This window comes from Prionailurus viverrinus, chromosome X (assembly GCF_022837055.1).
Source record: "Prionailurus viverrinus isolate Anna chromosome X, UM_Priviv_1.0, whole genome shotgun sequence".
NCBI classification, from domain to species: domain Eukaryota; kingdom Metazoa; phylum Chordata; class Mammalia; order Carnivora; family Felidae; genus Prionailurus; species Prionailurus viverrinus.
This window is the reverse complement of record NC_062579.1, coordinates 91,124,875-91,145,362: the sequence shown is the minus strand read 5'-3', so window position 1 is coordinate 91,145,362 and position 20,488 is coordinate 91,124,875. Positions and strand designations below refer to the sequence as shown.

General features: G+C 51.1%; 1 protein-coding gene across 6 annotated transcripts in view; it reads left to right on the top strand.

Moving 5' to 3' along the window:
• Positions 1-20,488, top strand: part of SEPTIN6 (septin 6) — a 64,787-nt gene that overhangs the window by 13,664 nt on the left and 30,635 nt on the right. For all 6 annotated transcript variants that reach the window (XM_047843631.1, XM_047843629.1, XM_047843632.1 and 3 more), the window contains 2 exons: positions 1,461-1,575; positions 9,814-10,009. In XM_047843631.1, the coding sequence (XP_047699587.1) occupies positions 1,461-1,575; positions 9,814-10,009 (311 nt within the window). The remainder of the gene's footprint in view (positions 1-1,460; positions 1,576-9,813; positions 10,010-20,488) is intronic.

Genomic DNA, 20,488 nt, shown 5'->3' with positions numbered 1-20,488 from the left:
AAACCATTAACGATAGGAAGCTCTGGGACTAGCAGGTGAAGGAAGCAAAGGCCCTCTGCTTTGCGGGGCTGCGACTGGCCTGGCCGACCCCTGTGGAGACCAGGGGTCCCGCGGAAGCCTGGAGGCCGCTCTCTCTGGCTGGGGGGGAGACACAGGCGTTCCATGGCATCGCGTGTTATTTGGGGGAGTCCGAGTACATGGGTGATCTCACAGTGCAAGAAAAACAGGGGCGCCTGGGTGGCGCAGTCGGTTAAGCGTCCGGCTTCAGCCAGGTCACGATCTTGCAGTCCGTGAGTTCGAGCCCCGCGTCAGGCTCTGGGCTGATGGCTCAGAGCCTGGAGGCTGTTTCCAATTCTGTGTCTCCCTCTCTCTCTGCCCCTCCCCCATTCATGCTCTGTCTCTCTGTCCCAAAAATAAATAAACGTTAAAAAAAAATTAAAAAAAAAAAAAACAAAACAAAAAAAAAAAAACAGGTGCTGCTGTTGACGGAGTGCCCACCACAGGCCAGGCACCGTGTTCCGTGCTTGAGGAACATTATCCTGTGTCCTCCTCGCCCCTGTCCTATGAGCTAGGAACTACGCGTCCCCAATTTTACAGGTGGGGAGGCTCTGAGAAGTTAAGTAACTTGTCCGAGGTCAGAAGGTGAAGGAGGCAGGATTCTCACACGGAGACCTGTCAGAGGTCAAAGCCTAGTCTCTTAACCTCTACACCGAGCCACCTTTGTGGTTGCCCAAAATGCCCTCGAGACAGGACTAACTGCTTTTTTGAAGTCCTATTGTAATGTTCGCTGAGCACAGAGGCATGGACCAGGCGTTGTGCTTAAAGCTCGTTGGACGTTGTGGCACATTCGAGACCCCCTGTCTCCTAGGACAGACGTGGGAGGAAACGGGGTCTCCGAGAGGTTACCCAGCTTGTAAGTGGTGGAGGCAAGAGTTAACCCAAGTCCGTGAACCCCTGAACCCGCCCTCCCACCTGTCGTGAGCCCCCTCTGCAGTTTGCTCTGTCTGGAACTAGGGTGACATTCATCGCGGAGCCTGGAGATGCCCGTACCTAAGAATCTGTGATTTCTTTCTTTCTTTCTTTTTTTTTTTTTTTTTTAATATTTATTTCTTTTTGAGAGCTCAAGCGGGGGAGGGGCAGAGAGAGGGGGGCAGAGGATCCGAAGCGGGCTCTGCGCTGACAGAGGCTCGAACTCACAATCCGCGAGATCATGACCTGAGCTGAAGTCGGGCGCCCATCCGACTGAGCCACCCAGGTGCCCCAAGAATCTGTGATTTCTAAGCCGGTGGTGATTTCTAAGCCATTCTGCTTTGGAGCCGGGAGTAGCTATGGGAAGATAAGACACACGGGGCCTGGGCGAGCGTTACTTCCTCGCTCGGAGATCGTTTGGATGAGAAGTGAGACCCAGGTTGCTTTTAAGCACGTTTTCCTTTTCTCCCCTCCCTCCCCTTCCAAATTAGGGTGAAGGCTGCCGAACTGTCCCCCTGGCTGGACATGTGGGGTTTGACAGCTTGCCCGACCAGCTGGTGAATAAGTCAGTCAGCCAGGGTTTCTGCTTCAACATCCTGTGCGTGGGTGAGTATTTCCATAGCAGGAAATTCTATTACAGAATATGGATCCTTAATGGCTGGATGTGGCTTTGCAGGTAATTAGGTTAAATACTGAGCCATTCTGATCTATTTGCAAAAGTGCTTTCCCCACTTCTTCCTCTTTTATCCCTCTGTTTGCTTTGGTAAGCAGCCGGCTTGTGATTGTATTTTTCCCTGGCCAGACCAGAAGGCGTGGCCGTACCCTGGGGGAAACTGAGCGCTGTGACACCCTGTGGAAATGTGGTCAGGGTGCTGGCTGGCTCAGCTACGGCTGTCAAGTTCCTTTGGACTGAGAAAACCGGAGCCGGACAGAATTTGGGTGGCGGGGGAGGTAGTGGCTGTGGAAGGGTGCCTGCCCACCAGCTGTGGGCAGTGGGTTGGGGCTGTCTGTTCCTCTGTAGCCCTGTTGCGCTTGCCACAGTTGGAGCTCAAGTTCAGGGACCATACGGCCGAGCGCCAAGTTCTTTTATTCTCTTATAGCCTGTCTCCACCTGGACCTTTAGTCTCCAGCGTGGGGACCATGTCTTCTTAGTCACTTCGAATGTGCCAATCACAGCACAAAGAGAGCTCAGGAATGTTTCTGAGATGAATGAATGAGTTAAGCCCACAGGAAACACTCGTTATCCCTGTCAAACACTCCAGCATGGTAGCAATTTGAGTCCTTACCAGGACTCTGCGAAGTGAGCAGAGGGAGCGAGTGGCATTTGTATCTTCACGGGGCAGGTGGAGACCCAGACATTTGGGGAGGATTAGAGAGTCAGGGGAGGCAGCCCAGAATAAGTGGCGGAGCCAGGACAAAGCCCCAGGTCTGGCCCACCCCCTTGGCCCCTCCCACTGTTTCTCGAACTGTGGGGAGGGGGGGGGGGGCGACATCCTTTGAGAATACAAAGGCACTTTGGAGCCGAGGAGCAACAGCTCCTTGCCAGTCTCTCAGAATCTCTCCTTAAGACCTTAAAAAAAATCCCAAATTTGCAAACACAATCACAGCATATAATTTTCACTCCACAGTGCAGTAAAGTGTACCTGCGCGTTTTCAGCGACCTACTTCTAAACCTTAACGGTTGTGTAAATACCATAATAGAGTCCGTTTTCCCGCTGGTTGGTACACTCACACACTTTGGCTAATTGCTCTTCCTTATTTTTGTAGAGAGTGTATGGGGAACTCAATTCTCATTCAGGCTCTGAACCACTGCTGAATTGGATATTTTACTCTTTTAATGTAGTCTAAGGTTCTGTTTTCTTTCTTGTTTTTTATTATTTATTTGAGAGAGAGCGAGAGAGCACATGAGCACGAGTGGGGTGGGAGCAGAGAGAGAGAGAGAGAATATTCCAAGCAGGCTCCGTGCTGTCAGTGCAAAGCCCGACGCGGGGCTCGATCTCATGAACCGTGAGCCCATGACCTGAGCCGACATCAAGAGTCAGACGCTAAACCCACTGAGCCACCCAGGCGCCCCTAAAGTTCTGTTTTCTGTCTAAGCTCATTCATTTTCTAGGACTTGTTATTTTTCTTTTCCTCTACCCTTAGCACCCTTTGTCAGATCGTTTTCTGTAGGTGAGTAACTGACCACTGGAAGATGAAGAGAGAAGAAGGCCACTTCTCAGTATGGACGACAGGCAGTCAGCTAGGCTCACTCACTAGCCGAATGACTCACTCCCACACATCGGCTTGGGAGCCCGTGAGATGGAAATGTGTGCTTTACAGAATGACGCGTCACGGGCCTTTAGAGTCCGCAGCGAGGCCATTAATTCTTCAAATGCCAGAAGCCTGCTCGTGGTTAGGAGAAGGACACAAAATCAACAGAAGCCACGGTGATCAACCGCAAGGTGCTATCACATCCAATATTAGCACTGCCAAACCTCTCCAGTCTTTGGCTATTGGCCAACTTATTTCGCATAATACTTGATTACTGAAAGATTTCCGCACAAACATATTGGATTCCCTCGGCATTCCTCCCAGAGCTCCGTATGACCTGTACTGAAGTTGAGGAGATGAAAGGTGAAATGACAGGCCCGCCCTCAGCAGCCTTTCAACCGAGTGCAGTTGGGTGGGTGAGTAAAGCTTCAGGAGGGAGGCCATGTAAAGCAGAACGGCTCTCCGAGGGCCAGAGGTGAAGGGCAATGGGATCTGGGGGCCACGGGCTCCCCTAGGGCCCAGAGGAGGAGGCAGCCGAGCTCCAGGCAGTGGGTGGGAGAAATAGTAAGTAAACCCCTGTCCTCCAGTTCCCACCCAGGTGCTGGACGGCTACAGCTGCTTCCGCGTGCACCTGCTGGGGAACCGCCCCAGACCCTTCAGGAGGGGGAGGAGTCGGAAAGAGACCCTCGCCCCCGAAGACCCACCCCCTCTCTTTCTTTCCCTGCTTGCCAGGTCTCGGAAATAGCCCTACGAGCCCCTCTCTTGGCGCCGCAGGCGCCTGCCTTGAATGCCCCCAACCTGGCCTGGGTTAAGTTCATTCCCCATCCCTGATCCCAAACAGCCTGTGATTCATGCATCCTGCTCTCTGTGTTCACAACCCCGTCATTGCTCAGAGAACCCCCAATTTGGGCCAAGGTCACGTGTGGTTTAGAATGGCTCTAAGGCCGCAATCTCAGCTCAGCCATGGGGCCGGGTACTGTGACTGACTTGGTGAAGGGTCCGCAGCTTGACTGCCGAAGGTGACCTTTTCTCTCGCGGGACTTTCCGTGGCCATTCTGTCATGCTTACCGCCTGTGCATAACTATCAGGTTTACTCCCTTGATGACTGTTATAAAATGATTCTGTTGAGGCATAGACTATATGCCCCCAAAGGATTTTCTCTGCTTTTTTCATAGGGCATTTTTAAAAACGTTTATCTATTGGGGCGCCTGGGTGGCTCAGTCGGTTAAGCGTCCGACTTTGGCTCAGGTCATGATCTCAACGGTTCGTGGGTCTGAGCCCTGCTCAGGCTCTGTGCTGACAGGGCAGAGCTTGCTTCGGATCCTCTATTTCTCTCTCTGCCCCTCCCCTGCTTACGCTCTCTTCTTTCTCTCTCAAAAAATAAGTAAACATTTTTTGAAAAGTTTACTTACTTATTTTTGAGGGGTGGAGGGGCAAAGAGAGGCACACAGAGAATCCCAAGCAGGCTCTGCGCTGTCAGTACAGAGCCCGACGCGGGACTGGAACCCACAAACCGTGAGATCATGACCTGAGCTGAAGTGGGATGCTTAACCGACTGAGCCACCCAGGCGCCCCATTTTTTTTTAGATACTTATTTTTATTTGGGGTTGGGGAGAGTACGAGCAGGGGAGGGGCAGAGAGACGGCGACAGAGGATCCGAAGCGGGCTCCGCACTGACAGGCTGACAGCGGCAAGCCGGATGTGGGGCTCGAACCCACGAACCACAGGATCATGACCCGAGTCCAAGTCAGACGCTCAACTGACTGAGCCACCCAGGTGCTGCACAGTTATTATTTTCAGAGGGCGAGGCACATGCGTGTGGGCATATCATGACTCCCCTCGAGCAGATTTTCTATGCTGGGCGATAATTACTGAATGGGATGAGGTTCCCCTCGCCCTCCCACTCCCCTGACCAAAAAAAAACCCCGCACACTAGTCGCTTAGCTTTGGAAATTGCAAAGGTCCCATGATCCTAGCTTAGATACAGTACAGGAGGGCATCCGAGGAGACGCCGGAACCAGCAGTACCCGTGTTCTGGGGCCCGTTGCTTTGCACTGCTGGGAAAGAGCTCCGAAGAGACACAGCCTTCCGAATGTGCCAGCAGCAGGAATGCCTGTGAGGAGTGCAAAGAGTCATAATGATAATATTTACTTTGAAGCTGCTCGGGATTCCAGGCTCAACTTGGCTGTGTTGAACTTGGAATGGAAACGCACGAGAGAAGCAGGATTGAGGCTCACTGGAGAGGCGGGGAGGGACAGCTAGCCTTCTGTCAAGGTCAGGGGCCGATGGCATCACGCGTTCATCTCTGGGAAGGGCAGCCGCTCACCTGTCGAAGGCGGGCTGCGAGCCGTGGTGCGAGAGCGTGCAGCAACCCTCTCTCGGGGGAAACGCCGCTTTGGTTTGTAGCCTTTGCCCACTTCAGCTGATTTGAAGGTGCCAACGCGACGCGGTTGCACGAGGGGTTGGGACCGTCTGCAGGAAGCTGGGGGAGCAGCGCGCCCCTGTCGGCCAGGCCTCGGCAAGATCAGGAAGGAGAGAAGATCGGGAAGCTCACAGAGCCAGGCATGACCTTGTCCTTGTCCGTAGGCTCCCTAGAGTTCCTGGAGGGTGTCCTTTTGAACATCACCTCCTTGTTGAACTCCCGGACCGCTCTCTTGGTTTATTCCAGTATTTGGAGCTGGCAGGCACTTTAGCTTCATGTGACCCTGAGCTCCGTGTGAACAGGGACTGTGGCCGTCCTGTTCATCGCTGTCTCTTTGGCCCCTTAAAATGGCGCGTGGCTCCTGTTAGAGGCTCCGTGAACATTGGTCCAGTGACCCAATGAACCCCACCATAGCACGCCTGCGGGACGCACGGAAGGCATGTGGGTCAGAAGTATGGGCTCCAGCGTCAGACTGACTGGATTCAGTACCGACTCGGTTACTTACTACGTCGTGACCCTAGACCAGCTCTTTCCTCCACATTTTACAGATGAAGAAGGTGAGGTGCGGAGAGACCGAGGAGTGGGGCGAATTCACGCGGCTGGGGAGCGGCTTGGCTGACTCTTATTAAGGGCAAACGGTAGTAGCTCTCATAGGTTTATTGTGGGGAATGGATAAGGAAAATAGAAGTATCCCAGCAGGTGCCTGGCACATAGTAAGTGCTCCAGAAACCATAGCTATTATCATTACTCCAACCTGCTCATTTTATGGAAAAAGAGACTGGGGCCCAGAGAGGGGAACGCCCTTGGCTGGGCATCCACCGACGACCCGGCTGGGACTCTGCATTTCATCGCTTGCAAGGACTTATTTACACAAGGTGCCAGAGGACACAGATATTAGCGGCGGATGAGGAGGAGGGCTAAGTAGAGAGGTCGACATCGGACGATCCCAGAGGGTATAGTTTGCGACGGCGTATTTCACACTACGTGTTGTAAACTGCAACTCGTTTCTAAAAAACCTGGTGTTTCCAGAATACCGTCTACATTAGGCCAAGTGAGATGGAATCCTCCTGGCCGGTGGTGATGGCTTAAAAAGGGCTCAGAAACCCTGCCGTCTGTACAAGGAGGGAGGAGGAGAGAGAAATGGACCCCTCGGGGCTCCCGAGGTTTCCTGCTGGAATCTGCCAAGTCCCCACCTTCCTGCAGGGGTGTGGAGGCGGCTGACCTGATCTTCCTCAATGCTGGGCCCAGGGCAGCGTGGGAGGAGACAGCATCCTAGGCTCAGGCTGGGTCTGTGCCAACCATTAAGAGAGACCCCCCCCCCCCCCGCGCCCCCCAGGCTCCACAGTGATGGGAAATGGGAACGGGAGCACTCGATAGCCGTGGCACTGGCTCGCTTGATTTTCTGCCCTCTTCTCACGTTGCATTTATCACGATTCCCTGGACACCCGCGGGTTCTTTTCTTCCACTCATCATTGGGCATCTAATTTCCACAGCCCTTTCGTGCTGGCAGGCATTCGGGTGGTCATTTGTCCTGCTGCTCCTCCCTGCTGCCCTGCCCTGCCCTGCCTGGCCGGCCTCCATCCGTCCAGCTGTGCAAACAGAGCAGCCGGCAGGCAGTCTGTACCTTGCTCCTGACGCCTCTGTGTGCGCCCTGGTCGGGCGCGCCCGGGAGTGCGGGAACATGCCCCATCCCCTGGTCTCTTCGAATCCTTAGGATGGGGGGTGGGGGGCCAAGGAGCCAGCTCTGGGTGCGGGGGAGTCAAGGCCCACCACTCTAGGAGCTGCAGGGCATTCAGCAAAGAGCTCACGGAACAGAAGGGGGTGGAGGCGCGGATGCACATGGAAAATTCATCAGGCACGCACGAAGATGGGCTCAAGGGGCGCCTGGGTGGCTCAGTCGGTTGAGCGTCTGACTTTGGCTCAGGTCATGATCTCATGGGTCGGGGCTTCGCTTCGGATCCTTTGTCCCCCTCTCTCTGCCCCTCCCCCGGTGGTTCTCCCTCTCCCCAGCTCCCTCCCTCCCTCTCTCTCTCAAAAATAAATAAATAAACTTAAAAAAGAAAAGATGGGCTCAAATGTAGCTTGAACGGCAGCGCCCAGAGGGAAGGTGATTTAAGGGTGAGCTGTGTTCCCTCCTCAGAGGTGCCACACCCCCACCTGGGGCGGGGATGGGGGGGGGTGATACATTCCGGTGCTTGGCCAACTCTGTCACCTCCCATTGCAAAGGCCCCACCTCACCAAATTTTTCTTGAGCCCCAAATACTTCCTGTTCCTTTAGGGAGGAAGAAAAAGGGGCCTCTTCTGGGAGAATCTTTGCGGCTAATAGGTATAGCAGACCTTGGCTGGAAACATGATCTGTGTGAGGAACCAGTTCCCTGCACCCTGGCAATCAAGCACGTTAGTCAGACCTGGCTGTGGAATTGGGCTGGGGGGCTGGGGAGCCGGGCTGAGCTGAATGTTCTTCTTGTTCTCTCTCTTTCACCCAATCTCTGCACACACAGAAAGCTCTCTCATCGTTGACAGATATTTGAAAAAGCACGTCCTGCATTCAGAGCTCATTATTCACGACAGAAGGCATGTAAGATGGCCTCCTCCCAGAGGGTGGGGAGCAGACGGGCCGTTGTGCATTTATACACACTGTAGCTCCAACCCTGGCCATGGACCCCCCCCCCCCTTGCAGATTTGGACTGTCGGTCACAAAAGGGCGGGGGCGATTTGCCAGGCCAGGACTTGCCCAGTGCTGACCCACTGCCCCCTGGGGAGACATCGCAAGGGTGGGGAGGGGGAAGGGGAGCAAAGGGTGAGGATACCGGAATAGCAGGGTGGTCTAGGTATTCCAGAGGCAATCCAGGGTAATTAGCTACTGACTCTTCTATTCCTGGCATTCCTGAATCGCCGGGCGTTGGGGCGGAGGCCCAAATACAGTCTGGATCCATGGAGATGATAAGGGCCTGTAGTACCCGGCCCAGCTTGTGGCCTCATGGGACATTCTTGCCCAACTGCCATGCCACCAAGTTTCCCCCAATGTCTTTTTTCCCTGAAGACCCCTTAGCTCCTGGCAGTGGCTTGACATCCCCTCCAATCCCCCAGGAATGACCTCCCGAATGCTTCGCCGGTCCCCACGGCCTTTCCCCGACTCGTCTCCCTGGTGTGAAAGTCAAGACTTGAGATTCTTGTGGTTTAATTTATTAGTATTCTGCAGCCTGTTAGTTCAACAAACACACGACGGGTTTGTTTGAAATTGAAGGAGGAGAATTTGTGGCCTGCTAAATTCCCTCCCCATTAGCTAAAAATGCCCCCCCCCCTTCCTGGGGTACAGGTCTGGGCATCCTCAGAAGATAATTTATTTGACAAGGGACCACTGTCCCTTTCTTTTAAAATCGAAAATAGGGGCGCCTGGGTGGCGCAGTCGGTTAAGCGTCCGACTTCAGCCAGGTCACGATCTCTCGGTCCGTGAGTTCGAGCCCCGCGTCGGGCTCTGGGCTGATGGCTCAGAGCCTGGAGCCTGTTTCCGATTCTGTGTCTCCCTCTCTCTCTGCCCCTCCCCTGTTCATGCTCTGTCTCTCTCTGTCCCAAAAATAAATAAACGTTGAAAAAAAAAATTTTTTTTTTAAATAAATAAATAAAATCGAAAATAGCCCTTTAATTTTTCTTACAAAAGCTATCTGTGTTCCACATAGCCAACCTGGAAAATACACAAAAGCATTTAAAGGGAGAGATGAAAACCGAGCATAAGCCCAGCACCCAGTGGTAGCCCTTGGTAAGAGTATATTGTATTTCCTTCCAGACTTTTCCCAGGTATAACCCTACCTCTCCATCACTGCCTGTACGTAGTTTCTTTTTCTGACTATAAAAGCAATGCGTTCTTCAAGGAACACAAAAGTAGGAAGACTAAAAGGAGAATTACCCCAATGCCACTACCCTGAGATGCTACTGGCTAATACATCCCAGGGCTGTTGAGATCATGACCTGAGCGGAAATCAAGAGTCCCGACGTTCAACCGACTGAGCCACCCAGGTGCCCCTCGTCTGTATAGTTTCATACGCTCTTCATTTACTGTCTCATCGTGTACATGTTTCCATGTCAATGAAAAGACATCCAAAACCTGATACAGAATGCGTGCAGGGTCCCTGTGTGAACAGACCGTCATTTATCCTTTTGCTTTTCAGGAGAGACAGGGTTGGGCAAGTCGACCCTCATGGACACCCTGTTCAACACCAAGTTTGAGGGGGAGCCAGCCACCCACACGCAGCCGGGTGTCCAGCTCCGGTCCAACACCTATGACCTCCAAGAGAGCAACGTGGGGCTCAAGCTCACAATTGTGAGCACAGTGGGCTTTGGGGACCAGATCAACAAGGAAGACAGGTAAGGAAAGCCATGGGGTGTGGAGGCTGGTGGGAAGCCACGGGGAGGACCTCCCCACGGGGTGCTTCCTGGACGTCCTCCCCAAATGGCGCGTGCAGGCTGCCGACGCAAGCGCCGCCTCCCCCCGGGGTCCCTGTTTACATCAACCATTCTACTCGGCCCGCTTTGCCAAAAGAAGGGTGTCTTTCCAGTATACGTGGGTGAGGTCTCCATTCCATTGGGTAGACATGCCGGGGCACTGCCATGCCCTGACGACCTAAAACGGAATGACTTTGTCTCTGCCCTTGAGGCAGTCACAGGGAAGGCCGGTTTTGAGCAAATAAGTTCCATCGAGTGCGATATGCTTTGTAAAGGACAGGGGACAAAGAGCTGAAGGTCAAGTTACCATGCGCACATGAAGGAGAGAAGAGTCAGTTCCAGGTGGGGACGTCAGGGACGCCTTCACGGAGGAAGTGCCCCCTGAGCTGGCCCTTGAAGGATGAACTCTTGCCAGACAGACAAGGGAAGGGAGGGAAGGGCAGTCCAGGCTGGGGGGACTGTTTGTACAGAGACAAAGAAGTGTGGAAGAGGGGCGCCTGGGTGGCGCAGTCAGTTAAGCGTCCGACTTCGTGTCAGGTCATGATCTCACGGTTTGTGAGTTCGAGCCCCACATCGGGCTCTGTGCTGATAGCTCAGAGCCTGGAGCCTGCTTCCCGTTCTGTGTCTCCCTGTCTCTCTGCCCCTCCCCTGCTCATGCTCTCTGTGTCTCAAAAATAAATAAAACATTAAAAAAAAAAGTGTGGAAGAACATTCTAAGGAACTGTCACTTGCTCTGTTTGGCTAGCTCAGAGGGAGGTTTACTGTGAAGCTAATGAAACTTAAGCCTCGGGGCCCCCTCTTACACAGTCCCTTCCAAGGCCCTGTGGCTGATTTTTAGTCATAATGGTGTTTTGCCTTTCTTGGAGGGCCTTTCCAATCGTGTAAGCTTTAGGTCCCACAGTACCTGGGTCTGCCCCTGGGCTAGTGCTTGGCGTGAGCGCGAGGAAAGTAGGGGGAGATGAGCCTGAAGAGGTCAACAGGAGTCAGATCATGGAGGAATTTCTAGAATGTGCAGACGTGGAGCCATTGAGTTTTATGAAGTAGAAGGAGATAGTCCGACCTTTGAAGAGGATTCTTCGGAAGGGTATGAAGAGTAGGAAGACCAATTAGGAGACTGTTGGACCAATTAGATCAAGGCCACAGGTGACACAGATGCCGAGACGGGGGAAAAAAAAGGCAGATTTGGTAAATGCTGAGTAGGTAGAATCACCAGGACTCGGCAGAGACCTGGTGTGGGGTTGTGAAGGCAAAAGAAGAATCTAGCATGAGGCCCAGATTTCTGGCTTTGGAGAGTCTACCAATGGTGGCGGTGTTCAGTGAAAGAATTAATATAAGAGACCAAGGTTCTAAAACAATCAGCTGTGTTTTAGACATGTCGAGTTTGAGCTGTCTGGGGACCGAGAGACCTGATGACCTCGAGGCGGAGGCAAGGGAACATACAGGGTTAGAGGTCAGCAGAGGGTCTGCACTGGAAATAAAGATTCGGGTTATCAAGGTATAGGGAGCTGTGTTCCAGCCACAGAGCCACGTAAGACCATCCAGGGATCAGAATGCTGGGCTAAAGACGAACACCTTAGGATGTTGACTGAGCAAACGGAGCAAAAGACATTCTGCAGAGAGACTGAGCGGGGGTTGTTACCAAATTTGACTATGATGTTCATATCAGCTTTATTCAGAATGGTGCGCGAGTGAGGGGTGGGGTGCCTCAGAGCTGGGGGTGTGTGGAGGGCTGGGGGTCGGGCACCATCTGGATTTAACTAGATGTCACATGGTTATCACACGTACCTGTCTTGGAAAAGGCCGTTCATCACTTTGAGAAGGGTCTGCTCATCCTTTGAGGATTCTCTTGCTTCTTGGATGAACTGGATCCCCAGTTCTCCTATTTCTCCCTTGTTTTTAAATTTGTTTTTTCACGTTTATTCATTTTTGAGAGACAGAGACAGAGCACGAGCGGGGAAGGGGCAGAGAGAGAGGGAGACACGGAATCGGAAACAGGCTCCAGGCTCTGAGCCGTCAGCCCAGAGCCCGACACGGGGCTCGAACTCACAAACTGCGAGATTCTGACCTGAGCTGAAGTCAAGACACTCAACTGACTGAGCCACCCAGGTGCCCCACTCCTATGTCTCCCTTAAAGCTCCAACAGCCATACTCATTTCCTTCTAACGAACAAATAGATTTAGCTTCTTAGTGATTGAACCGAATTTTGGTTTCCATTTGAAATTCTAGGGGCGCCTGGGTGGCTCAGTCGGTTAAGTGTCCGACTTCAGCTCAGGTCACGATCTCACGGTCTGTGAGTTCGAGCCCCGCGTCGGGCTCTGGGCTGATGGCTCAGAGCCTGGAGCCTGTTTCCGATTCCGTGTCTCCCTCTCTCTGCCCCTCCCCCGTTCATGCTCTGTGTCTCTCTCTGTCTCAAAAATAAAATAAACGTTAAAAAAAAATTTTGAATTCTAGACGGACACACCTCAGCTTTTTATAGGTTTGATTATTGTGCTAATCTTGTTAGGTTGAGAATAAATTGGACCCTGGGGAAAAGGGGATATTTTGGGTCATCTCAGCTGCAGACTGCTCAGGACCTTTTCTATTAAATTTCTGGCAAGTCTCAGTAACACACATTCAACATATCTTTTTTTTTTTTTTTTAATTTTTTTTTTTTAACGTTTATTTATTTTGGGGACAGAGAGAGACAGAGCATGAACGGGGGAGGGGCAGAGAGAGAGGGAGACACAGAATCGGAAACAGGCTCCAGGCTCCGAGCCATCAGCCCAGAGCCCGACGCGGGGCTCGAACTCCCGGACCGCGAGATCGTGACCTGGCTGAAGTCGGACGCTTAACCGACTGCGCCACCCAGGCGCCCCTCTCTTTTTTTTTTTTTTTTTTTTTTTTTAAGTTTAGTCATTATTTTGACGGAAAGAAAGAATGCAAGCGGGGGAGGGGCAGAGTAAGCTGGGCAAAGAGAGATTCCTGAGTGGGCTCTACCGCCAGCACCGAGCTCGACGCGGGGCTCAAAACCACAAACTGCGAGATCATGACCTGAGTCAAAGTCAGACGCTTAACGGACTGAGCCGCCCAGGTGCCCCCATTCAGCATGTCTAACATTGGAAACAGCCTTGGTAATGATGGTTTGGGAGGACCGAACCGACTACGGCACTTTAGAGGCTAATCTATTTCCGTTACACTTGTAATATCCTTACTGTTTTTCCTGATTATAAACATGATACGTACTAATAGAAAATCAAATAATACAAACTCGAAGAAGTAGAAATGAAAAGCCTGCCAGAAAGTGGGCTGGGGCAGAGTAAGATCCGCCCAGGGATGGAGTAAGGGTGGAGTAAGATCCAGGGATTTGTAATAAAAAGCAGTGTTTTCTCCATACTGACGGGGCCATTTGGGCACAGATATGTCCGTGCAACCTCATTAAAGCAGAACACCAGGATGCCATACTTTACTCAGGGTGCATGGTCAACTACGAAGAGCAGTGATTCAGGCCACATCCTGGGGAAAGCCACTATTTAAAAGATGTAGCAGCAGGGCACCTGGGTGGCTCAGACTGTTGAGCATTTGGCTCACGTCATGATCTCATGGTTCGTGAGCTCGAGCCCCACATGGGGCCTGCTGTTGTCATCGCAGAGCCCGCTTCGGATCCCCTGCCCCCCCCCCCCCCACTCATGCTCTCTCTCAAAAATAAAGATTAAAAAAAAAAAAAAAAAGATGTAGGAGCAAGAGGGAGATTGAGCCAGGCTAGAAAAAGGCATGCTTAGGAACTTACGCTTTGCTCTCAGACCTGAGTTCAGATCCCAACTTGCACTTACTAGCCCAGAGATCTTGGACAAACATTTTGTGCTGCTCTCAGCCTAATGTTGTGGCTGGACCCGCCCCTGTGGTTCTTATGCTAACAAGATGCCTTCAGCAATAACCATCAGGAAATTTGAGGACCAAAAAGGTTTATTATTCACAGGTCCTGGTTCTGCTTTTATCTAGATGGGGGGTTTAGGCCCAGGCTTTGGTGGGCTCGCTCTAGATCGGTGACTTTAAAACATAAGATCGTGAATTTATTTATTTTTAAATTTTTTTAAACGTTTATTTATTTTTGAGACAGAGAGAGATAGAGCATGCACGGGGGAGGGTCAGAGAGAGAGGGAGACACAGAATCCGAAACAGGCTCCAGGCTCTGAGCTGTCAGTACAGAGCCCGACGCGGGGCTCGAACCCACGAACCGCGAGATCGTGACCTGAGCTGAAGTCGGACGCTCAGCCGACTGAGCCACCCAGGCGCCCCAGCTGCTGGGAGATCGTGAATTTAAAGCGCTGGAAGAGAAAAGCAAATGGCCCAAATGGTCACATAAGGAAATCAACCAAGATTTCTGAAACAAAGGAGCCCGGTGGGGGGTGGAGGGCGGGCGCGGAGGGGTGGCTGGCTCTTTACCTTTAGGTGGCTGGCAACCGTGTTTTTTCGAGATAATCAGTCATCTCTGAAGTGGATGCCTCCAGCACTTGCATTGCAAAAAAGAAACACCAACTCTCTGGAGCTTACACTGCAAGACACTTCCATTCTTTTTTTTTGTTTTGTTTTGTTTTTTTAATGTTTTTATTTATTTTTGAGACAGAGAGAGACAGCATGAGCAGGGGAGGGGCAGACACAGAAGCCGAAGCAGGCTCCAGACTCCAAGCTGTTAGCACAGAGCCCGACGCGGGGCTCGAACTCACGGAGTGTGAGATCATGACCTGAGCCGAAGTCGGATGCTTAACCGACTGAGCCACCCAGGCGCCCCAAGACACTTCCATTCTTTAGGGCTCAGTTTTCTCACCTGTAAAGTGGGGATGACAATAATACCAGTGCCTACCCTAGAGGGTTGTGGTGAGGCACAGTTGACAGGTCTGGTGTGCAAAATGCTTAAACAGTGCCTGGCACAGTAACTCAAGAACAGAAGATATTGTTATGATCGTGACTTTTATTGGTAGAAGAATCGAGGGAGAGTTGTACCATGTAGCATCTGGGGAGGGAATAATAAATGGAACTGAAAAATATCCACTGGGTTTGGCAACATGAAGGTCACTAGTACATTAAGGAATAACAATTCCAGGGAGGTTGTGGGTAGAAGTTCAGTTGCCATGAGTGAATGGAAGGTAAGTAAATAAAGGCATCAGAATAGCAGAAAGAGGGACGCCTGGGTGGCTCAGTCGGTTAAGTGTCCAACTCTTGATTTCGGCTCGAGTCATGGTCTCGCGGTTCCTGAGTTGGAGGCCCGTGTTGGATCCCCTGCTTGGGATTCTCTCTCTCCGCCACCCCTGCGCCTCTCTTGTGCGCTCTCTCTTTCTCAAAATAAATAAATAAAACTTTAAAAAAAGTAGCAAAACGATAGAACAGGGGCGCCTGGGTGGGGTGGCTCAGTCAGTTAAGCATCCGACTTCGGCTCAGGTCATGATCTCATGGTCCGTGAGTTCGAGCCCCACATCGGGCTCTGTGCTGACAGCTGAGAGCCAGGATCCTGTTTCAGATTCTGTGTCTCCCCCTCTCTCTGACCCTCCCTGTTCATGCTCTGTCTCTCTCTGTTTCAAAAATAAATAAACGTTAAAAAAAAAATTAAAAAAAAAAAGCAATAGAACAGAAAAGTGAGACCAAAATCAAGTTCATGTTTACATGGGAATTTGCATATCTAAGTCAGCAGGGAATGGATGGACTATTCAGGAAATTGTGCTGGGAAAATAGGCCATCCGGGCTTCTGGGTGGCTCAGTCAGTTAAGCTTCCGACTCTTGATCTCTGCACAGGTCATGATCTCACTGTTCGTGAGTTCGAGCCCCTTGACGGGCTCTGTACTGAAGGTGCAGAACCTGCTAGGGCTCGGTCTCTTTTCCCCTCCCCCCTCAAAATAAATAATCTTTAAAAAAAAAAGAAAATAGGCCACCCTTTAGGAAAAAATAAAATGAGACCCTCCCACACAAACACTGGCCACAAAAATAGATTCCAGTTGGATTAAAAACAAATTCTAAAAATATAAGAGAAAATATAGGAGAATATTTTTATAGCTTTAGGGGTAGAAAATGCTTTTCCAATTGTGACACAATCCAAAAACCATATAAGAAAAGACCGACAGATTTAAACTTATTAAAATTAAAAAACCACCCTTTGTATTGAAAGATACTATAAACAAAAGTAAGAACAGACTACACACGGGGAGGAGATAATTGCAACCTATACCACAGACAAAAGATCTTTCTCAATTGTAAAAAGAGCTACAATTCAATGAGACGCAGGTAATTGACAGAAGGGGCGACGTAAATGGCCAATTAACATATGAAATGATGCTCACCCAAGGTCACGGTGATTAGGGAAGCGCAAAAGGAAACCATGAAATAGATCTTTCATCCATCAGATTTGCAAAAAATAAAAGATGATAATGCAATGGCTGCTAACACCAGCTGATTTCATTTATGTTGCCGGGAATGTAAATTGATACAGATTTTTTTAGAGGGCACATATGGTGAGATCTGTCAAAATTTTCAATGCGAAAACCTTATGCTCCAGCAATTCCACTTTTAGGTATACGGCCTAGAGAAACGACTGCACACTTCATGACAAGTGTATTCACTGCAGCGCTGGATAGGGGAATACAAAAATCTTTTAAACACTTTAAATTTCCACCAACAGAGCCACGAAGTGAGCTGTGGTACCGCCGCCCCAGGGCATTGTATTTGGCAGTTGGAAAGAATGTGGTAGGTCTGCGTAGACTCACATGGACATGTCATTAAGTGAAAAGAGAAGTTACAGAATGAGACACAGATCGTGATGCCATTGGTATAAATCCACCTTTCACAATAAGACAGCAAACACATTCCCCCCCCCCGCCCCGCCCCGTATGAATGCACAGAAAAAAAGATCGGCAAGGAGAATCAACAAACTGAAAATAGTAGTTACCTCCTAGGAGAGGAGAGTGAGTACATGTATCGGTCACATAGTTAAAAATACATTTAGAACAGAGTGAAGTTTAAAAAAGGGAAGCAGATAAAGTGGGCGTAGACCGCTCGTTTAAAAAGCTTTCCTGGACTGGGAGAAAGAGATAAGGCACTGTCTAGGGGGAGACAAAGAGGTCAGGGGCGACTTCTTTTTTGTTTTTTAAAGTTTATTTTTTGCAGTCCTCTGCGCCCAACATGGGGCTCGAACTCACGACCCCGAGATCGAGAGTCGCATGCTCCTCCAACTGAGCCAGCTGGGCGCCCCTTGGGTGATGTTTCTGAGGCAGAGAGAGAGATGATGATGATGATGGTGGTGTTGAGGGCTTGAACAGGAGCAGAAGCTTTGAGGATGTGAGAGAAAGAATCCACAACACGGAGCAACTAAATCGTTGTGGGGGATCTAGCACGAGTTAGCCAACTGGCATACAGTGGGTATTCGGTACCTATTTGTCGAGTGAATGAAATCTATATTGATGGGAAACCTAAAACAAAGAAAACCCTTCTGAGTGTTTACCTTTCAAGACCAAATGTATCCATCGAACGTGTCAGCTAGGATGCCGACGACGAGGGTAGACAATAGCCTACGACGTGCTGAGTGCAACGGAGATGAAGGTGTTGATAAAAGAGTGGTTCACGTCGTGAGTTATGGGGTTCGGCCCGGGCTGAAGGACATGAGGCCAACAGGGGGCTGACAGCCTGTGAGATAACAGTGGTCAAGGCCCCAGAGGACTCCATGAGGTGAAAGACCGGGTTTAGGAGGATTGGAGGGGCAGGGGGGTTGGAGAGATGTGAGCCTGTGGTCAGAGAGCGGGGTGTGAGAGGCAGGATGTCTTGGGTGAAGCTGGTCTGGCTAATGGTAAGGCATGGAGTTGGCTGGAGCAGGGGGAGGTGACAGTTGTGAAGTTCAGACAATCAAGGCATAAAGAGGCTAGAGGTTGATGGGTTGTCCGCAAGCACATTGCAGTCACCCAGAATGGGGAGAAGGACTGTGGGTCAGGTGACACCAGAAGAGGGTGGGGGGGGGGGCCGGTCGGTTAAGCGTCCGGCTCTCGGTTTCAGCTCCGGTCACTGTCTCACGGTTCGTGGGTCCGAGCCCTGCGTCGGGCTCTGTGCTGACAGCTCAGAGCCTGCTTAGGATTTTCTCTCTCTCCCTCTTTCTCTGCCCCTCCCCTGCGCGTGCTCTCTCTCTCTCTTAAAATAGACTTTTTTTTTTCTTTTTTAAGAGGAGGGTGGTGTGCGTGTCAAAAGGAGAAAGGGTTTTACACCGAGGTAGAGAGGAGTCCCAGTCCAGGAGTGGCACTGAGGGGCGGCACGAATGCCCACCCCGCTGACCCCAAGGCACACAGGCTGCGGGAGAACAAACTGCCTGTGCTAGAGACGGCCGCCAGGTACAGATGCCCTCAGGGTTGCGGCATCCTGGGGTGGGGGGGGGCCGCGGAATTAGGTTTCCATTAGGGCAAAGAGGTAGGCAAGTTCTCTGAAAAGGAAGATGACCTAGGCCAACACTGCTTACACTTTAATGTCACACACAAGGCCTTGAGGCTCTTGAGAAAATGCAGATTCTGGTCCTGTAGGTCTGGGTCGGGGACTGACTGCATTGCCAGCAAGCCTTCAGCTGATGCCCGTGCCTGCGGTCCAAGGACCTCATGCCCAAGTGGCAAAGCCGTAGGCAATTGTGTTTATCGTGGCTCAGTGGTGGTGGGGGGGGTAGGGTTCAAAGGGCATAGTGGGAGCGTGTTTACAGGACAAGAGCTGGGGTGGGGGGGGGGGGGATGAGTCCAGGGAGGACAGAGCGGACTAGGGACGGGGGTAGAGGGAAGAAGAGGTGCCTGCAGGGATGGTGATAGACTGAATTAGCTGTTATCACTTTGGGCATTGTTCCAGTAGACTTGACCTTGTGCCACCTTGGTTTTGCTGTCCAAGACGGTTGTGCTCAAGCACGGTGTCTGTGACCAGGCCTCATGAGTCTCTGGCAGGGGAGTCTCGGATGGCTGCGTCTGCACAGAGGACCGGCACACAGAGAATGCGTGTGCAATGCAGAGCAAGACACCAAAAGATGGCGCGGGATGGAACCTTCCAGACGGGCCAAGGTTTAAGGCGAGTGAGAAGAGTTATAGAGGCGGGAGATTCTGGTGGCAGTGAAGCTAGAGGGCAGTGTTTTTAAGAAGGGACTGGTCGGGGCGCCTGGGTGGCTCAGTCGGTCGAGCGTCCGACTTCGGCTCAGGTCATGATCTCGCGGTCCGTGAGTTCGAGCCCCGCGTCGGGCTCTGTGCTGACAGCTTGGAGCCCGGAGCCTGTTTCAGATTCTGTGTCTCCCTGTCTCTCTGACCCTCCCCCGTTCATGCTCTGTCTCTCTGTGTCTCAAAAATAAATAAACGTTAATAAATTTTTTTAAAAAAAAGAAGGGAGTGGTCAACAGTGCCAAGGAGGACGACCACTGAAAAGTGCTCGTTGAGCGGTAAAATCATTAGTTTTCTACACTATGTTTAAGAAACCCAAGGTCATCTGAAAAACAATTTTTTTAAGTTTATTTATTTTGAGAGAGAGAGAGAGAGAGAGCACACACAAATGGGGGAAGGGCAGAGAGAAGGAGAAACAGAATCCCTAGCAGGCTCTGAGCCATCAGCGCAGAGCCCGATGCGGGGCTCGAACTCACAAACTGTGAGTTCATGACCTGACCTGAGCTGAAGTCAGAGGCTCGACCGACTGAGCCGCCCAGTCGTCCCTCATAATCATAACTGTTTGAAAGTGAACCATTCAGTGCCATTTAATACATCCCCAGTGTCGTGCAGCCATCACGTCTGCCTAGTTCCAAAACATTCTTATCCCCCCAGAATAACTCCCTTTCCCCTCTCCTCTTATTCCCTGGCAACTGCTATTCTGTTTTCTCTCCCTGTGACTTTGACTATTCTAGGCACACATCTAAGTGGAATCGACAATGTTTGTCCTTTTGTGTCTGGTTTCTTTCACTTGAAGGGTGTTTTCAAGATTCGTCCCTACGGCAGCGCATATCAGTCTGTTCTTCCTCTGAGGGACTCAGTAACATCCCATTGTTTGGAGATCCAACATTTTATTCAGCCAGCCAGCGGTTGATGGCCATTGGGTTGCTTTCACCTTTGGGCAGTTGTGAATAGCTCATTGGACCCAGCTAGCTCCCTTGCCTTCTACCTACTGGAAATCTCCCCTGGACCATTACCTTTGTTATTCCTCTCTGGAATGCTCTTCTCCCAGATCCTTCATGGCTCTCTTATTTCCATTGGTGCAGCTCAGAGGTCACGTTGCCAGGGAAGCCTTCCTGGTCACTTTTGTTTATTTATTTATTTATTTATTTATTTATCAGCATTTATTCATTTTTGAGAGACAGAAACAGAGCACGAGAAGGGGAGAGGCAGAGAGCGAGGGAGACACAGAATCCGAAGCAGGCTCCAGGCTCCGAGCTGTCAGCACAGA